The 18,482-nt window shown below is 32.8% G+C and overlaps 1 protein-coding gene across 7 annotated transcripts in view; it reads right to left on the bottom strand.

Annotated features, from left to right (window-relative positions):
- FAM135A (family with sequence similarity 135 member A) overlaps positions 1 to 18,482 on the bottom strand; it is a 100,484-nt gene that overhangs the window by 13,921 nt on the left and 68,081 nt on the right. For 4 of the 7 annotated variants that reach the window (XM_054569556.1, XM_054569555.1, XM_054569557.1 and 1 more), the window contains 8 exons: positions 14,406 to 14,479; positions 12,922 to 13,076; positions 10,333 to 12,700; positions 8,772 to 8,932; positions 6,232 to 6,323; positions 5,623 to 5,720; positions 3,613 to 3,764; positions 2,003 to 2,113 (listed from right to left, as the gene is read on the bottom strand). In XM_054569556.1, the coding sequence (XP_054425531.1) occupies positions 2,003 to 2,113; positions 3,613 to 3,764; positions 5,623 to 5,720; positions 6,232 to 6,323; positions 8,772 to 8,932; positions 10,333 to 12,700; positions 12,922 to 13,076; positions 14,406 to 14,479 (3,211 nt within the window). Of the gene's footprint in view, positions 1 to 2,002; positions 2,114 to 3,612; positions 3,765 to 5,622; positions 5,721 to 6,231; positions 6,324 to 8,771; positions 8,933 to 10,332; positions 12,701 to 12,921; positions 13,077 to 14,405; positions 14,480 to 18,482 lie in introns of those variants that run through there. The other 3 variants (XM_054569560.1, XM_054569561.1, XM_054569562.1) reach the window with 2 other exon arrangements.

Raw genomic sequence — 18,482 nt, 5'->3', positions numbered from 1 at the left:
AAGATTTGGGATATAAAGGCATATACTAGGTACTCTCAGAGCAGAGGAGCATTATATCAGGACAACAAGGAAACCTTTCAATAGTAGGTGGTGCTTGAGTTTAACTTCAGAAGATGAACATAACTAGTTCTAAAAAGATAGTTAAACACATTAGGAGGACTAGTGGTGGAAAAAGCATGGATATATGCAAGAAAGCATAAAACATGTGGTATGACTAAAGCAAAGGATGTGTATGTGGGAAGAACAGGATATGAAGCTGGTAAAAAATATCAGAGACCAGATTATAAGGCATTTGATCCCCTAAGCCACAGAATCTAAACTTCATCCTAAAAGCTGTAAGATGTTGTGAAAGATTTTTAAACAGGAGCACTATGGTCTGATTTCATTTTTAGAAGATCATTTCATCTTATAAAGAAGTGAGATTGGAGAGAAGGGGACATGCAGGGGGCAGGGTAATCAGTTTGGAGGCCATAGCAATAATCTAAGTAAAAAGTGATGAAGGTTGAACTAGAGTAGTGGCAAGGAAAAAGAGAAGCCTCCATTAGCTACTAGGAAAGTTGAATGTTTCCGGGCTCAATAACGCCACAGATGTGGGGGAAGGGTGAGAAAGAAGAGTCTGGAACAACTTCTAAGTTTCTGGCTGCGTAGATGATGGTGCCATTCCTGCAGTTGTGGAATAGAGAGAATTAAATCTGAGTAGAAAGAAGAAGTATCTGAAAACATCAGAGGCACCCATGAGACATAACTGGATCTATGCATAAAGCAGCTGGATATGCAGGTCTTAAGAGCGCAGCACAGAGGACTGAGCTTTTAGAGATACATATCTGAGTTACCAAAGGTGATGATGGATATGAAATGATGCTATCAAAGAAGAACGTACAGAGTGAGAAGAGCAGAGACTGCAAACGAAAGAAAACACTTGTGTTTAAGGGGAAAAGAAAGAAAAGAAAGCCTGTATAGGAAGCAGAGAGCCAAGGTGAAAGAAAACCAGGAGAGGCTGATGTTACAGAACTGAAAGGAGGAAAGTATTTCAAGAAGAAGGGTGTTTTCATTACTTCAGTACAGTCTATGGATATTTGTGTGCTGCAATAGTTTTGTTGAGTAGTTGCAACAGTGATCATATGTCCCACAAAGCCAAAATATTTACTATCTGGCCCTTTAGAGAAAAAAAGCTTGCCAACCTCTGCACTAGAGAGGAATAGGGAGATGGGGGTGGTGTGGGAGAGGGGGGTGTAATATTCAGGTTTTAATTATGGCTCCATTTTCAGAAGGAAGAGAAGATAACATTCTTTGAAGAAGATAAAAATGAGGGCAGTCTCTTCCCCTCAAGTAGAAATTTCAAAGGACTCAGTGGAAATAATGTTCCGGGAAGAAGACATTAGGGAGAGGATGAGTCAGGGAGATATGGTACGGTCATTTATAGAGTGAGAATGGCAAAGAAACAGTTGGGAACTTCAAACTGTAAAAGCTTAGAAAATGTATGCAACATGGGGGATATACGTAATAATCAGCTAGTAAGAGATGAATAACAAAACTCGTCAATGGTGAGAATGTGAAGAAGGAATAACTATTAATAGTTTAGTTACTGACATTTTCCAGAAATGCTTGACAGCCTTAGAATAGGAAATTAGAACAGCATGTTAGTGTACAACAAGGATTGAAGACTGGGGTAGGGACAGCGGGAAGGACAAACGGACTAGGATACGCAGAGGCCTAGTTCAAACACTAACTTATAACCGGTATGAATTATAAATGCTAAAAACTTTAGGATTTCAAAAGAGCTGTGCAGCTCTTAAATGATAAATGCAATCACATGAAAAAATTAAACCATGCTAACAACTGCTTAGTTTTAATTGTGAGTTTGTTATTTCATTACTGAGAAATTATAATTGACTAATACTTTTTAATCACCAGAAAGACATGTTGATAATTTATTTGCTAGAGGCTTATTATAAAAAAGATTTGCAAGTGAATGTTTTGAAAACTGTTACTATATACTTACCTGCTTTATTACTAAGCTTGTATAAGAAAGTTTGGCGAGGATCTGAATGATCTCGACATGTCAACTGCAAAAGAGAACCTGATTTTTTCCATTTCTGCATAAACCATAGACCTAGAGAGTTATAAATGATATGTGAGCATAACTGGAAATATATGCTAACATATGACAAGGTTATTAATTTTAATATATATTTTATTTCAAATTAGCATTTTGTTGGCTAATAAATATATTTACAAAATTTTTCCATTTTTTTATAACAAATATAAATATACATGTACACATATAGGTTAACCATAGGTTAATGATGGTTGAAAGAGGGCTTGCTATTTCTTTCTCAATAAATAATAAAACAGATAGTGGCCTATGAAGAACAAATCTAGGAAATTTGTACCTTTAGATATATTTGTTCAAATTATAAAGCAGCAGAGGGAGATAACACTTCAAACACAGTAGTAGAATCAAATGCCTAAGCACTCAGTCTTTACAGATAATTACAGTTAAGTTATGGTAGACTAATTATATAAAAACTCTTAGAATGAGAAATTGGTTAATGTTTTCTAGTAATTGCCAAACATAAGTTAACTTTTATATTTAATTGTAATTCATTATATTATCAGTTACCAATATGTAAATGTATCTTTCTTCATGTGAAACCCTAATCACTCTGGAACTGGTTTTTAAGATTGTGGAATATTAACTTCTACTTTTGGTGCTTTGATAATACAGAAGGGAAGACAGATGAAGAAAAAACCCTTTAATTGATTAAATCTGATTACTGTAAGCCTATATGGGGGAAAACTTAGTGAAGAAATTCAGACTGCATCTTATTTATATTGGGTTCTATATTTATTATTTAGGGATTTCATTTTTCTCATGTCCTCTTTTCCAAACTATAGAAATATAGAACTAGTTATATTTTGAATACAAACATTTGAAATGGGATACAAAGCAAAATGGTTTGGTTTCTTTGTCAATGAAAGAAGTGAAAGAAAACATAAAATTAAGAGTTTTAAGGCTCAGTGGAAAAATAAAAAAACCAGAATGAAATCTAATTTATCTTCTCAATGGGAATCAATTAACTAAACTATAAAAAATATTTTTTAAAAATCTCAGGGAAAACAAAACCAAATAAAAGCAAATAAAGTGAGATCTTTGTTAGTGAGAACATTCTAATCCAAATGGACTCTTAACTTTCATTTTAATTTAATTAAAAATTTTAGAATTCATTTCCTTATAACATCCCTTTGTTATCAAATCAAAATCAGAGTCAACATTTATATAAAATATTTTATAACTCTATATTAAATATTTATATTTATTTATCTGCTCAACTAATGGAAAAACAGAGTAGCCTGTTTATTAAATATTTACTGAAAATATAGTAATAAAAAATGCTCTAGTGATTTTTTACAAATACCATCTCAATATATTTCCTGAAGTGACTTATGAGCTTATTTCATGTACATGACAAAATAGAAAACAGCTATATCTTTTGTTTCATGACATTCCAAGTATGTGACAAGTTGGGTTCTAAAACACAAAAAAATTAAACTTGACTACAATTTTCTCCCCATGCCGTATTTTCTATACTGAACAATAAAACTTCTCACCTGTATTAACAAGAGCACTGCTATTGTAGAGTGTACCAAGGTGAGGTCCAGAAAGAGACAGAAATGTATGAAGTTTGTTGAGGTAATATTTAAACCTTGGTCTTGTAAGCACTGAACGGATTATTAAATTGCCCAATGAATGTCCAATAAAGCTTCAAGAGAAAAAAAATGACATTTCTCTCATAGTATTAGTTTTGAAAACAAGTATCAAGGTGATATCACTATACATAGATATGAAATACTAAGAATTTAAAAATTTCTAATACATTTTAAAATGACAGTTGGATACTTTCAAAGAAGGTAATAACTTACATTTTGAAGGGAAAATGTGAATGTAGTAGGAAGTTCCTACTATGTAATTTAAATGCTTACTCTATGGAAACAAGGTATCATATAGAAAATTTTATAGTTTGTAATTGCTTAGAAATACATACATTTTAAAAGGAAGAATGTGTTGACTAGATGACAAATTTGCCTCCTTAGGCACATAAGTAATTACTTAAATAATGATTTAAAACAAAAATAATGAATTTGTACCTATAAAGGGTGACTTACAAGAAATTATATACCTGTTTCTCTTATTCTCTGGTCCACACTCAACAGTGCACAAGTTCTTTGACTAAGTACTTTCAAGGTACAAGTAAAACATGTACAGTTCCCTACTGTAAGTCTAAGATCATGCCAAAAGAAAAACTAATAATTATAAAGCACTTCATCTTTATTAAGGAATAGTTTAAATCAAAAGAGGCTCTTTACTTAGCATTATTTTACAATAGATATTAAATGCATCTGTGGGGACAATTAACAATGAAAGAAATGAAAGCTGTCTGAACACTGGCTTACACGTGTAACTAGTGAGAAGTTCAGGACAAACTTCCCTTCCAAACTGATGTTCCTAAAGCTGTGGGGTGAGAGTTATGATGGTAACTTATAGTTTTTCATCAACCAGGTCAAGCTTTTGGATAATGGGTGATTATAATTGACAATCTAATCTGAAAGAGGGAATACTTTTGTTGATGATTGAAAATATTACAAATATTATTTTCTCATCAAATAAATGAATAAAAAGTACAAGATCCCTGTAGAAAGTTTAGTAAATAGAGTATTTTAAAATCTTTAAATGAAGAGAATTAGAACAAGAAAATAATTTCTCCTCCCTCCAAACGTACTTGCATTTCTTCCCATTTTTAACAGAATTTTTTTTTTTTTAAAAGACTTCAAATAGAAACCCATTTATCTCTTTTCTTAGTCCCTACTGTATATTTCAGACTGGAAACAAACTGTACAAAAGCCTATAATATACAGAGCCAGCTTCTTCCTCTAACCTAGTTGGGATATAAAGGTAATCAGTTTCTTCTTTTTGAGGAAGGAAGACTAGTTTTGACTTTTTATTTAATTCCTAATGGACCAGAAGAAACAAGTATTTTTTCTCCCATGTATATCCACAGTAGCCAATGAAATAATGAGACGCTGGTTTGATAATCATCTCTTGCTTGTGGAAAACTAAATCATAAAGTAGAGTCATAAAACTTGAAAATGTTTTATTGTTTTACTTGTTTATATATACCCATTTCCCTAAAACCTTTCTTTTTGGTAACAGCTTTTTTGATATATAATTCACATACCATACAATGCAGCCATTTAAAGTGTACAATTCAATGTTTTTTAGTGTATTCACAGAGTTGTGCAGCCATACTTCAAGGAATTTTATAACATTTTCACCACCTCAAAAGGAAACCATGTAACCTTTAGCTCTCATCTACCTCCCACCTATCCCAGCTGTAAGCAATTGCTAATCTTCTTTCTATAAATTAGCTAATTTTGGACAATTCATATAAACAGAATCATACAAAATGTGGTCTTTCCCTAAAATCTTTTAATTTTTTTCTTTATTTTCTCTTTGAGTTGTCTCCTATATTCAGAATAGGACAACAAAACTATCACAAATTGTTTAATTTTTCTATAATTCATGGAGATATAAAAATAGTTGTGTAATTTTATAGAAGTTACCTTATTTTTGAGATTGTTAGACTATATATCTGAATATATTGTATTATCTCATCCAGAAGGCGATCAGTCATGCTATCAAAATCAGCAAAAGTATCATTCTAAACAAAAGCAAAACAGACACATTACATACTGAGTATGTATAATCACATGAAAACGTGACTACAAACATTACTTTTAATTTAGGTACTGAAAATATGGTTAACACCAGTTTTCTTAGGGAATTTGGTGACTATAATATTAATTATATTAAAATGAGCAAAACAAGTGAATTTCTAGGAAAAAAGGTTCAATACTCTTTATAACACTTCATTTAGTTGTTTAACTATTTAGCCCACTACTATAATTTAATTTGTAATAATTTAATTAATAAAGTATTTGCATAGAAATGTGACATTCTAGAAAATCTACACATGTGAAGAGGTCATAAATAGAAATATAAAACATTTTTACTTCCTAGGGATATGCATTAATGTTAAATTTTATAGAAATTAGAAAAATTATTTCAAAAAAGTTATTTCTACTACTAACGGGCATTTTGTAGTAATCAAATATTTAGGTAGAAATAGTATAAAATTATTTGCTTCCACTGAAAACAGTGTGATATTGTACCTGATTTCTCTCAGACATAAGAAAATCAATTCTTCCCCCTGGCAATCCAAGTTCAATATAAGTTTTTACTAATCGCAGATCTGCACTGTTACCTAGGAAAAAAAAAAAATGTCTAAAAGAGAAGATAAAGTAAAAGGTATGATCATGCCGGTTATGAATAGATAGTACACTGCGAAACAGAATCTTCAATTTTTATTTCAAAGCTGATTTCCATTAGCGAGACAGTATCTTTCAACAGTTTTGTTTCTTAGGTTTTGGTCAACATCAATGTTTTCACTTTCCCACCTAACAGTGTTTTCAACTGTTAGCACTCACTTGTGGTGACTGCTGCCTATAGTAACTGTGAAGGACTGACTGAAGTACTCCTTACCATTCCTACTCTAGACTAGAGGATCACAAACCTTGAATGCATTTTAGATTTAGACTTAACCTGCTGACTTTCACTTGGTGGTACTGATATGGATAAATGGAAATAAAAATCCACTTAAATAATCTAGGATAGTTTATTTTAATTACTAACTTAAAAAATATCTTGAAATAGTAAATATTATAGATATTATATAATACAAAATTGAGATATTTATAATATAGATAATAAATATAAAAATCATTATTATCTTTAAAAATTAGTGGCCTTTTAGCTAATTCCTTTGGTTTACTTAGGAATAAACATATTATTATCAATTGCTGCATTTTTACCCTTCTAATATATATATATTATCTTTTAGGTATTTCATGCACCGACAGAGGTAATCTTTATTCCTGATTTTAAAAGGAACTCCTCTAGTGTTTCACTACTAAGTATGTTTCTCACTGAGTGGAAATATGTATGTTTAATCACATAAACGATCAAGGGCTAGTTTGGTGTTAAACTGTCATAATTGGGAATGAATACTGAATTTATCAATAGTTCCTTACTTGATTTGCTGATGTAGTATATTTTATTAATAAATTTCTTTATATATACTTATATTTGCATTCTGGGAATTAAATCCTATTTGCTGGAGGTTTTTTTAACATTAAAAAAATTAATTCGTTAATTATTTTTCTGCAGTGCTGCTACAATTTTATTAAGTATAGTTATGTCAGACTGACCTACTGTTTTGGGGGGTTATGGGTGTGATATCTTTTTTCAGATTTGGTAACAAGGTTAGGTTAACTTTAAGAAACAAAAATAAGCTGCATTCCATCTTTCTTTCTATTATTCTGCAACAACTTTATATAACATAGAGATAATATTGCCTTGAAAATTTCAAAGAAGATTTTGCCAATGATTCTACTGGATCATGATGTTTTCCAAGGGGGCTAATTCTTTGAAAATTTTATTACTAGGGTGGAAGAGGTTAGTATTGGAGCTATTTTATTTTTTGAGGGTCAGGTTTGTTTTCTTTCTCTTTTTTAAGAAAAAATCCAATTTCATGAGAATTTACTATCTCAGTCCTATTTAGTATTTTTGTAACCTATAAAATCTTTTGTCAATTTGTTCTTACAGAATAACATTATAGCAATACCCTCTTAGAGATATTTGACATCGTCTACTATAATTCCTAATCAAGAAAAAGTCTGTTGAGTAATCAAAATAGCTGTCATAGCACCACAGCACTAAAGTCAGAATGTAGAATGTAAATTAATCCCTAATTAATTAGTGCATCTTAAATTCTAAGGTATTGACTTTTCCAGTCCTGAGATACCCATAAGGTTTATAGCATCAAGCTAAAAGGGAGCTAGCAAGACCATCAAAAGGAGACAAAATGATTGCCATGAGGTAACTAACAGCTGGAAAACACAAAAAGCAAAAAAAACCAACAACACAGTAACAGTGCCCAGGATGGTGTGCTTCAGTGGACTGAGTGCCAGCCTGTGAACCACAGGGTCACCATTCCATTCCCAGTCAGGGCATATGCTTAGCTGCGGGCCAGGTCCCCAGTTGAGGGCATGTGAGAGGCAACCACACACTGATGTTTTTCTCCTTCTCTCCCTCCTTTCCCTTCTTTTTAAAAATAAATAAATAAAACCTTAAAAACGAAATTAAAAAAAAAAAAAAACACAGAGAGAGAAAAGAAAAAAATCCAAAGTTAAAATAAATAAAATATTGGCACATGGATGGCAGTTCCATGTAAAATTTACTTAAAAAATATCTAATAAATTTTTTAAAAAGATTTTATTTATTTTTAGACAGAGGGGAAGGGAGGAAGAGAGGGAGAGAAACATCAATGTGTGGTTGTCTCTCATGTGCCCCCTACTGGGGACCTGGCCCACAACCCAGGCATGAACCTTGACTGGGAATCAAACCTGTGACCCTTTGGTTCCCAGGCCGGTGCTCAATCCACTGAGCCACACCAGCCAGGGCAGAAATCTACTATTATACTTAGCACAATTAAGCATATTCCTGCTTTAAAATGTATTTAAGATTCAATTATTTTATGCAATTAAAAGAAGTTTCGTTTTTACTTCAAAGATTAAATAAAATGAAATGAGATCTAGTAGGAAAAGAAAACGTAATTGAGTTGCTATGGGTTATGTCAATGGATGTTTCATACCATCTAAACCATGCACACAGACAATGAGATGTACTCCATCTTCAGAACCCTCCTCTTCTTCCATGCTAAAATAGGGGGCTGAGGATGCCAGGAGAGGAACATCACTGTACATGAACCCAGGGAGTTTAAGTTGCTTCAATTCTTCTTTTGCCTGAAGGAAGCTGAAGCAAAAATTACATTCAGTTTTTAGAACCAAAAAGACAACCTGCTGAACTTAGGGAATTGCAGAAAAGAGGAAGCCCAGCAATTATTTATTTTTAAAATAATCAAAATATGTGGGATGACCTAAATGATTCAGAAATCAGAGACTAATTTTCCTTACTATTTTTAGTACATATTCTGTTCAAATACAACTATTTTAAATTTGAAATTACTTAAAATATTCTTCTAAACTTGAAATTAAGAAAACAGGAGAGGTGGAGTTAACACTTTTTACAAAATTTTATATTGAATGCATAGAAAAGCTGGAAGAAGCACTGGAAAGATGACAATCTGATGCTTATTCTATAATCAAATCTTGTCACTTTTACTCCTTTTTTAAATTTTACATCAAAATAAGGGAAAAGAGCTGTTCACAAAGTGAAACAGAAGAGTAGTTACAGTATTTGGTAGATTGGATTAGTTGTATTTTTCTCTAAAAATAGCAATAAGGACAAGAACCAAGTCAGGGATGTGATTAAATATAACTGATGACATATACTCATTTGGAATATTTGGAATCAACTTGGGGATTGTAAACATCAAAAATTATTTTTTAACATTATATAATTTGGACTGATAAAAGTAAAACTCAAAAAAGGTGATGAACACTGAGCAGAATATACTAGGTGAAGACATATAGACAATTTTTTTCATTAATGACTCGGGAACGGTAATTCTCTAATAGGCTGTTATCCCCTATCTGGTTTCACTAGCTTTAGGCATTATGGATTTTAATTATGTCTATAATCAGAATACCTTGAGAATTTTAAAAATCTACTGGAGACATACCCAGACCTTTGGCTCCAGGGATTATAACTCTATCTGGAGTAAAGAAATAGAATATTTTGAACACTGTTACCAGGCTAGTAAACCTACATCATTGTCAAAATTTCCTGGATATTTTTTTTACTAGTTCATGTAATCTCAATTCTGGAAACCACTGACTTAGCTAGGCAATCTGGGTCTAGTAAGTTTAAGAACTTTTTATTAACCCCTTCTTCACTATCTAAACAATATAAAACCTAACTTTTGTCTGGGAGTTAATGGGGGCAAATAAGTACTAATTTAAAAAAGGATTTTAACTGCAGTTATTTCATACTTTTAACATAAAACTACCAGTGGAAAATTTCTATCAGGAATATCTAGCCTATAGAACAGGACATTCATACAGGGAATTACAGGTCTGTCAAACTATACAATGAGTTCACTGAAACTGTATAATGAGTTAACTAATCAAAGAACTTTCTGTATTATAGAAACCAGAGAAATAAATATATATATATTTATAACATAAGTATAAAATACAATTTAAAAATGTTTCTATTTTTAATAGTACATGTTATTGTGTTTCATTACTTACGCTTGTATTTGAGGTTTTGGTGAATTTTCATACCAGGAAACTGATGAAGTGAAGTTGTAAGAAGTGCTGCTTGGCTGCTTTGTAATGGCATCAAATTTACTTTTAGAATACTTAACACTACAAGGAGACTCTTGTGGTGCAGATGGGAAGGACAGACAACCAGAAGTACAGACAGCAGGCATATTAATACCATCCCTTAGAAATTCACTGTTTAACTTGTCAGATTTTATAAGTCTTTCTTCTTCTAGTGCATCTTTGTTTGCATAGTAAGCATTTACTGTTCCATCCAAAGCTGAATAATCTGTTTCTTCATAATACCCATTTTGAACCATCTGTTGATCTTGCTCTTCCTCCTCATCCTTTTTACCCTGTTCCTGATGAAGATTACTAATTCCTTTTCCAGGAGTTTCCTTCTGAGGGCTACCTGAATTGCTGTAGCTAATAGCACATATGTCAGAAATATCCGTAGTACTTTGAGAGCCAAAATAATTTTCCACAAGCCCTTGTTTTACCATATCAGGACTGGTTGAAAAAGGGTCACTTGTACCCAGATGAGTTTCACTTTTAACTGTAGGGGCTTCTGAATTTATTTGTTTGAGATCTAATGCATCACTATTTTTTCTTTTCACAGTTCTATCTTCACTAATTTCTGTATTACTATATTTCTGTATTTCTGTAGATATGGAACCTGAAACAACACAAGGGGTGCCTAAACAAACAAGATTTGAATTTAACGTAACTGCTGTCCCTGTAGAGTTATTAGATTTATCAGGACGCTGGGAGTCTTTACACACAGTGTCCAAGATAGGTTTGGAGCTGCAACTACTTTTCACATCACGGGAAGTATCTTCATCTGAAAAAACAATTTGTAAAGGGTCTTTAGTGCTTGAATTTAAAAAGTTTATTGCTATAGTTTCATTGTCCAAATGCCCTGAAAATATGACACTCTGCTGTTGTAAAACAATACTTGACTTTTTACTGGCATCACAATTTGGCAAATCAATTGTTCCTAGATTTAATACAGTTTTGCTATCACTTAAATGGCATTCAGGTACAACAGATTTCTTAGAATTTTCATCAGGTGACAATTCATCATCAGAAGGTAGAGAGTTTATGGATGTCAAAGATGACTGTATTTCACTTAAAGCACTTGTACTCTCAGTACAATGACTTCCTATTGAAAATTTTATATTATAATCAGGTTTCATCAAAAGCTGAGGAAATAATCTTTCATTATTGTACGGACCTTGCCCTTGCATAAATTCAAACACTACATCAGGGTTTGGATGTGTTGCAAAAGAACTTGGTTCACTTTCAACACCTGAATCTGAAAATCTAGATGAGGCATATGTAGCATTAGTATCTGGTAACTTAATTGTATCTCCACTTACTACAACATGATATTCTTTTGTATAAGAAGCAGGCTGATTACTTCTTAACTTAGCTAATGATTCTCCAACAGAACGACACTTTGCTTCCTGCAAAGCTTCCTTTTCGAGTGTTAAGTCTTTAGATTTAGATTTACCATTAGATTCTAAGGACTCAAAGTTGGTTAGTTGTAAACTATCCACAAGTATTTCATCTTGTTGAAGCTCTGTCCAAGGTCCTATTTTAACAGTTTTCTCTCCACTCAAAGAATCTTTATTGCAGGGATTAACTTCAATATTTCTAACTCCTGAAGATGGAATTCCTTGACGATCATGACAATCATCTGATGAACTTCTGGTTGCCACACTGAATTCCACTTGTGTAATTTCATTATCGTCCTGGGAGATATCAAGTTTACCTGAAATGGACAAATTTGCACAAAGATTTAGGCTGCCAGAGTTCAAAGGATCAAAAAGGTCTGGCTGCATATTTTCAATATCTGGAGACTTTCGTTCAGTTCTATTTGTTGGCAAATAGCTAGCTTCATTTTGACTTGTCTGTCTGATGTAGGTCTTTAGGTCAAAATTATATCCACATATTGTGGGATCCAGACCTTCCTTCTGACTATGTGAAGGATTGCCTTCAAAGCATGTAAACAGATCACTTGATGCTGTACTTTTCAAACATTTGTAGCCTACTAAAACCACAGAATCCTTAGAGTTCTGTTTTATTACTTTTTTTGTACTTTCAGATTTCATTGTTTTCATGAGCTTAGTGACCTTAACTTTGGATTTATTTGATTCTTCATTCTTTCCTTTTAGAGATTTTGTTAGCTGCTTTTCACCTTCTGTATAGCAAAAACTGGAGGCACCAGCAGGTCTGACTTTCACCTCTGGGCTAGAAGGTCCAGTTATGGATCTTTCTTCAGTCTCATATTTATCCATTCTAGTGGACTCTGATCTCTGAAGATTCTGAGTTCCCATCCAGGGTGCATCTAAGTCTTTTATCCAAAGAAAAAAAGATTCAGGTTTAAAACAAGGTGTGAGAACTCACGAGATTAAGACTACTTTTTCTGACTATAACTTTCTAATATCCTCAAAAATAAATAAAACTAGAGGGGAAAAGAAATAGACCTACATTGAGGAATGGTTTTATGACTATTAGGAAGAATATACTGAAAATGACACAACAGCTTATATATTTTAGTTAGATTATACTTACCTTCAATAACTGAATCTAAATACCTATCTTCAAAGATTATAGGTAATGAATTGAGATCTCCATCTAATTCACTACATTCAATAGGTAGGGGTGGAAGAGAACTGCAGAAGGAAGTATTTTTGATAGCGGTGCACATCTGTAGATGACTCTGAGCACTGAAAAATATTTCTTAAGTCAGACTGTAATTTAAAAAAATTAGACCTAATTCCACTTTACAGATTCTATACCCATTCCCCTTCCCCTCACCATTCCTATGCCCCTTCCTCAAGATGTAACCTCCTTATGAAAGAGCTCCTTGTTCCTAGAGAAAAACTGGTAAAATGAAAATTATGGTCTGTTGACAATAAATTACTAGCTTATAAAATTAAGGTTTGTTGAAAAATAACTTAATTTTTATTATATCCACCTATACTTTTAAATGTAATTTCAAAGTGACTTATTTATGCTTAATGTCCAAACTTCCTAATTTGTTGAGAATGGCATATAGGAGAAAACTCAAATGCCTACTAATGTTTTGATGGTAGTGAAAAAAAAAAATGTGTTTCATTGCTATTGCTGTATTTAACACAAATTGATGAATACAATTAATAGCCATTTAAAACAAGATGTATAACTTTCTAGTACAGTTTTTAAAAAACATTTTCTCATGGGAAATTTTTAAGAAATCATAGTAAACAGAATAGTATAATAAACCTAATCACTCAGTTTCAACAATTAACATTTTGCCCTTCTTGTTTTACCTATACCCCCAACTCACTACTTATCCTCACACTGTTACTATTTATAGTTAATTGTTATGGTAAATTCACCTGTATTGAAATATATAAATCTCAGCCATTTGACAAATGGATACCTAGTACAGGCTATTTCCATCTACCCAGAGAGTACTGTCATGTTTTTCCAAACTCCTAGCCCAAGTCAACAACAAGAAACCCGCGTTCCTTTTTCACCCTAGTTTTGCATGTTCCAGAACTTCATATAAATAGAATCATACAGGAGCTACTCTTTTAGGTCTAACTTCTTTTGCTCAGACCAATATCCTTAAATACTCTTTAAAGCCAAAGTAAACCTATTGAAATATACTCAGCAGCAGATATAACAGAACACAGTGCCAGTCAGTCTACTTATGAAAACTAATATATAATAATGAGCATTAAGAGATTCTGACCTGTGGAAATAAAGATACAAGATGGCCAAAGAGAAGGCTGCAGCCAGGGTTGTTTGGGACTACCAAGATTACAGTATTATGGATCTGATTATGGGGGGAGGGGATAAAGTGCAACACACGCCTTTATATAAAGTATGGGTCTTCCATAAAAGTAATTCATAAGATTAAGCCCAATTTTATTAAACAGGGTCTATCTGAAGAAGTTCTCCTAATTTCTTCATTTTAAATAGTGTATTCTATCACTGATAAATTCTGAAATAGGTATCTAATGTAAAAAGAAGTAAAATCATTTTAATTTTGGATTTATGCTACTCACTGAAGTTCCTGGTATGCAATGATAGCTTCTCTTGGATGTTCAAAACAAAAGAATGCCTCAGAAAATCTGCGTACCTAAAAAATTCCAAAAGGGAATATGAATAACATGGTACATTTTAAAAACATCATTCAGGCATGAAATGATAGAGAAAGAAAACCCTTCATTAATCCTTCCATAACCACCCCTGAGAGAATTAATCTCCCTCCTCAGTGTTGTTAAAGCACTGTATTTTGGTACTGCATGAAATAAAAGAAACAATAGAATGTAAAATGAGAAATTCAGGTTTACATTACAGATCCACCATTTACTTTCCTTGAAGACAAGGATCTATTTATCTCATTCACTTCTATATCCCTGGTCCAACAAATAGTGCCCAGCACATGGGGGAAAAAAATGATAGAATCAGATAACATTTCCACCATGCTGTGTGTCAGGCATTCAAGCGAATGCCAGCTGAACTGACTTACTGGCACTGTAACTTTGGTCATTTTACCTTTGAGCCTTGGATGACTCATTTTCAAATTCTGCTTAATACTTGTTCTCCGTATGAAGTTATTTTGAAGAATAAATGAAAGAAAATTTAATCTGGAGAGTATACGTAAATATAAGCTATTATAATTGCCATTATATCATTAACATTTTTCCTTAAAATAACTGTATATGAACATTGTTTCCTCTCCTAATGTGTAATGTTCCTTGCAGTAGAAACTATATTTTAATGATTTTTGTTACCTGCCAAGATATATACCTTGGTATGTTACAAAAGCAAGTACTTGGTAAATAGTGGTTGAGTCTAATTAAATATTTCTTCCATCATATTTGTATTTAGATCTTTTCATTTCTAATTATGCAAAACAAAGTTCTGTCAGCTATTGGAACAGTACGAAGCAACAGGAGATGGAAAAATGTTTTGCTGAGAGGATACAGGAAGGAGATACTATTTTACATCTTGAAATTATATTACATCTAATTTTCTTTTCTAAAGAAAAATATAATTTAGGGTTCTTTGATTCTTAACATACAACGAATTGGTGATATATTTTACTGGTTATCAACATGTGGCTAGTTGAGTTTCTGACTTATTACACTTGTTTCCCTAAGCTGATGAGACTGGGTCTTCAGAGGAACAAGACAATGAGGGAGGTCAGGACAGGAAGGTATGAGGCATCTATGAGGATGCAAGTTATGTCTTCAATTTCAAATGTTGTCCAATTGCCTCTTTTTGCTAACATGAAGGTAAAGATGAGGAAAAATACTGGTCTGCCTGTCTATTAGAAATGTGTTCCCTGAGGGCTATAAAATATGAAGAAATGCAGTCTGAAGTCATGTAGATTTGTGCAATTGCAGCTGGGCCTGCAAAACTGGCTAGTTGCTTTTCCTTCTCTACCTTCCCTGTTTCCTATGATAACCATTTCCTGACAGCATTCTACCTACTAGGCTCTGTGCTAAATAAGCAGTTTATTTCCATTCTTTCATTTAAACCATATAAAAGCCTCATGAGTGCGAAAATGGGCACAAAGAGATTAAGTACCTGGCCGAAAGATATCATACCTAGCAAGTGATAAACATGGAATTCAAGTAAAAATTTGAGAAATTCCAAATCTTGTGCTCCAAACCACTTATCTCTTCCCTTTTGTATTAACAATCCCTGTTACCAGAAACTGTTTCCTCTCCTCTCTGCACCCATACAAAGTTTCCTTTCTAAATTTTATCCTGCCATACTTTTTTGTGCTGTGTAATGAATAAGCTTATTAACTGTACTGTGTGGGCATAACTAAAGTATGACTGCCACCCAACGGCAGCACAGTTCAGTTTGGGACAAAGACATACATAGAAACAATGTTAAATTTACAAATTCAAACTTAGAATATGAGTAATATATATTATAACAAGTTAGTGTGCTATTAACATAAAGCAGTGATTTCTAACTGGTATGCCACAAGAATTTTTAAAACATGCAGTACCTATCAGGGGCACTCTCTTTCCCCTTAGACTGTCAAATTAAAAAAAAAAAAAAAAAAAAAGACAACTGCCAACAAACAATAGCTGTCTAATGTGAATGAATCAAAATTATCCCTATATTTTGTCAGCTCGGCAAAAAAGTCTATTTTTTGGTGTGCCACAGAATTTTAGAAATTAGTTTATGTGTGCCATGAGATGGAAAAGGTTGAAAATAGCTGATATAGAGAGATATAAAAGATCAATGAAACAGAAAATAAAAACATCTTGGCAAACAAGATTTGTAGAAGAATGTTTATATTATCTTTATTCATCATAGCTAAAACTGAAAACAAATCAAATCATCAACAGGAGAAAAAAAATAAAAGGACTTATACATTACACACTGGAATATTACTCAGCAAGAAGAAAGTTACTGATACAACAACATGGGGGAATCTAAAAAAATTATGCTCAGTGAAACAAGCTAGACACAGAAAGAATATATATTGCTGTATCTATTTTTATGGACTTTAAATATAGATAAAAGTAAATTTTGGTGATAGAAATCAGAACAAGGATTGCTTATGGGGTGTGAAAATTGATGGAAAAGAAACACAAGATAATTTTCTGAAGTAATGGAAATGTCCTATACACTGACTGGGGTGTTAGTAACACAGGTGAACAGATTTGTCGAAACTCATTTGATTGCACACTTAAAATTTGTATATTTCATTGGATTTAAACTTTACCTCAATAAAATAAAAATAAACCTTCATTACATGAAGATAAATACATATATTCTAACACCCAGTAGGTTGAGACACTAACATCCATGTTCTACTCCTCTCATGTCCTTTGCCTATCTCTTGGTTATGTAGTTTCTAACATCTACTGTGTTTCACCAACAATGGGAGGTGGTGTACTTGCCTACCTCACTTTGATCAAGTTCAAAAATGAATTGCTGCCTTGGCCAGGTAGCTCAGTTGGTTGGAGCATCATCCCGTATACCAAAAGGTTGCTGGTTTGATTCCTGGTAGGGATAAATACTTAGGTTGTGGGGTCAATCCCTCTTTGGGGTGTGTGTGGGGGCAACTGATTGCTGTTTTTCTCAAATCAATGTTCTTTCTCTCCCTTCCTTCCTCTTTTTAAGCATATCTCGAGTATTTTAAAAAAATGAATTGTTAAATTTCCTAGATCATATAATCCTAATTCTGTAGGATTTTATTTTTCAAGATTAAATTCACCAATGAACACATCCTCACTTAGTTCAAGTGTTTGGAGATACAGCCATTTTTCAGTCCATGTATAGTGCAGAGATTTTATGCCAAGTCAATAGTGTAACACTACACTTTTTTTCATTGGTTTGGTAAGGGTATATTTGTGATCACAATAACATATTACTTTGGTTTTAAAGAATCTTCACAAAATTTGTTTACATTGATATTCAACACTTGCCAGTGTAAAGTCCAATTCCCAGGGATAATGCCTACATGCGTGTACCCACCTTTGACTACCTTTTTTACTGATTTTGTCAGGTGATCTCTAAAAACATCTAAAACACTATCACTGAGGTATTTCACGCTAACACGCCTTCTCTAAGTATTTTTCAAACAGTGATAAAAACTTTAGTGATTCCATTCTCTGAGCATTTTGTTTTGGCATGCTCTTTAAAGTGACTTACTTAAGCAGACAGTTTCTTTCATTTGCCATCATGTTTTACATTACCCTAATCTTTGACTTTAATTTTGTTACCTTAAAGACAGTGTGTTTTTGCCTTTATTTTTTTTGTTCAAAATAACGTAGGGAGAGCTCTCAGTAACTTAAATAGGAAGTAACTTTATCATTTTTTATTGCAAGATAATTTTTTACTGGTACATTTCACTTAGCATAATATTCTCCAGGTCCATTGTGTACATGTACCACTGCCTTTTTATCCACTCATCTATTGATGGGCATTTGGGCTGCTTAACAGATCGCTATTGTAAAGAATGCTGCAATGAACACACGGTGCAGATATACTTTCATATTAGTGTTTTGGGTTTCTTTGGGTATTTCCCAAAAGTGGAATCACCAGGTCATAAGGTAGGTACATTTTTAATTTTTTGAGGTAACTCCATACTGCTTTTCACAGTGGTT

The sequence above is a fragment of the Pteronotus mesoamericanus genome, unplaced genomic scaffold (genome assembly GCF_021234165.1).
Source record: "Pteronotus mesoamericanus isolate MK-2021 breed Mesoamerican mustached bat unplaced genomic scaffold, CSHL_Meso_final contig_20, whole genome shotgun sequence".
Taxonomy (NCBI): domain Eukaryota; kingdom Metazoa; phylum Chordata; class Mammalia; order Chiroptera; family Mormoopidae; genus Pteronotus; species Pteronotus mesoamericanus.
The sequence above is the reverse complement of the archived record's forward strand: the minus strand, read 5'-3'. Positions and strand labels throughout refer to the sequence as shown.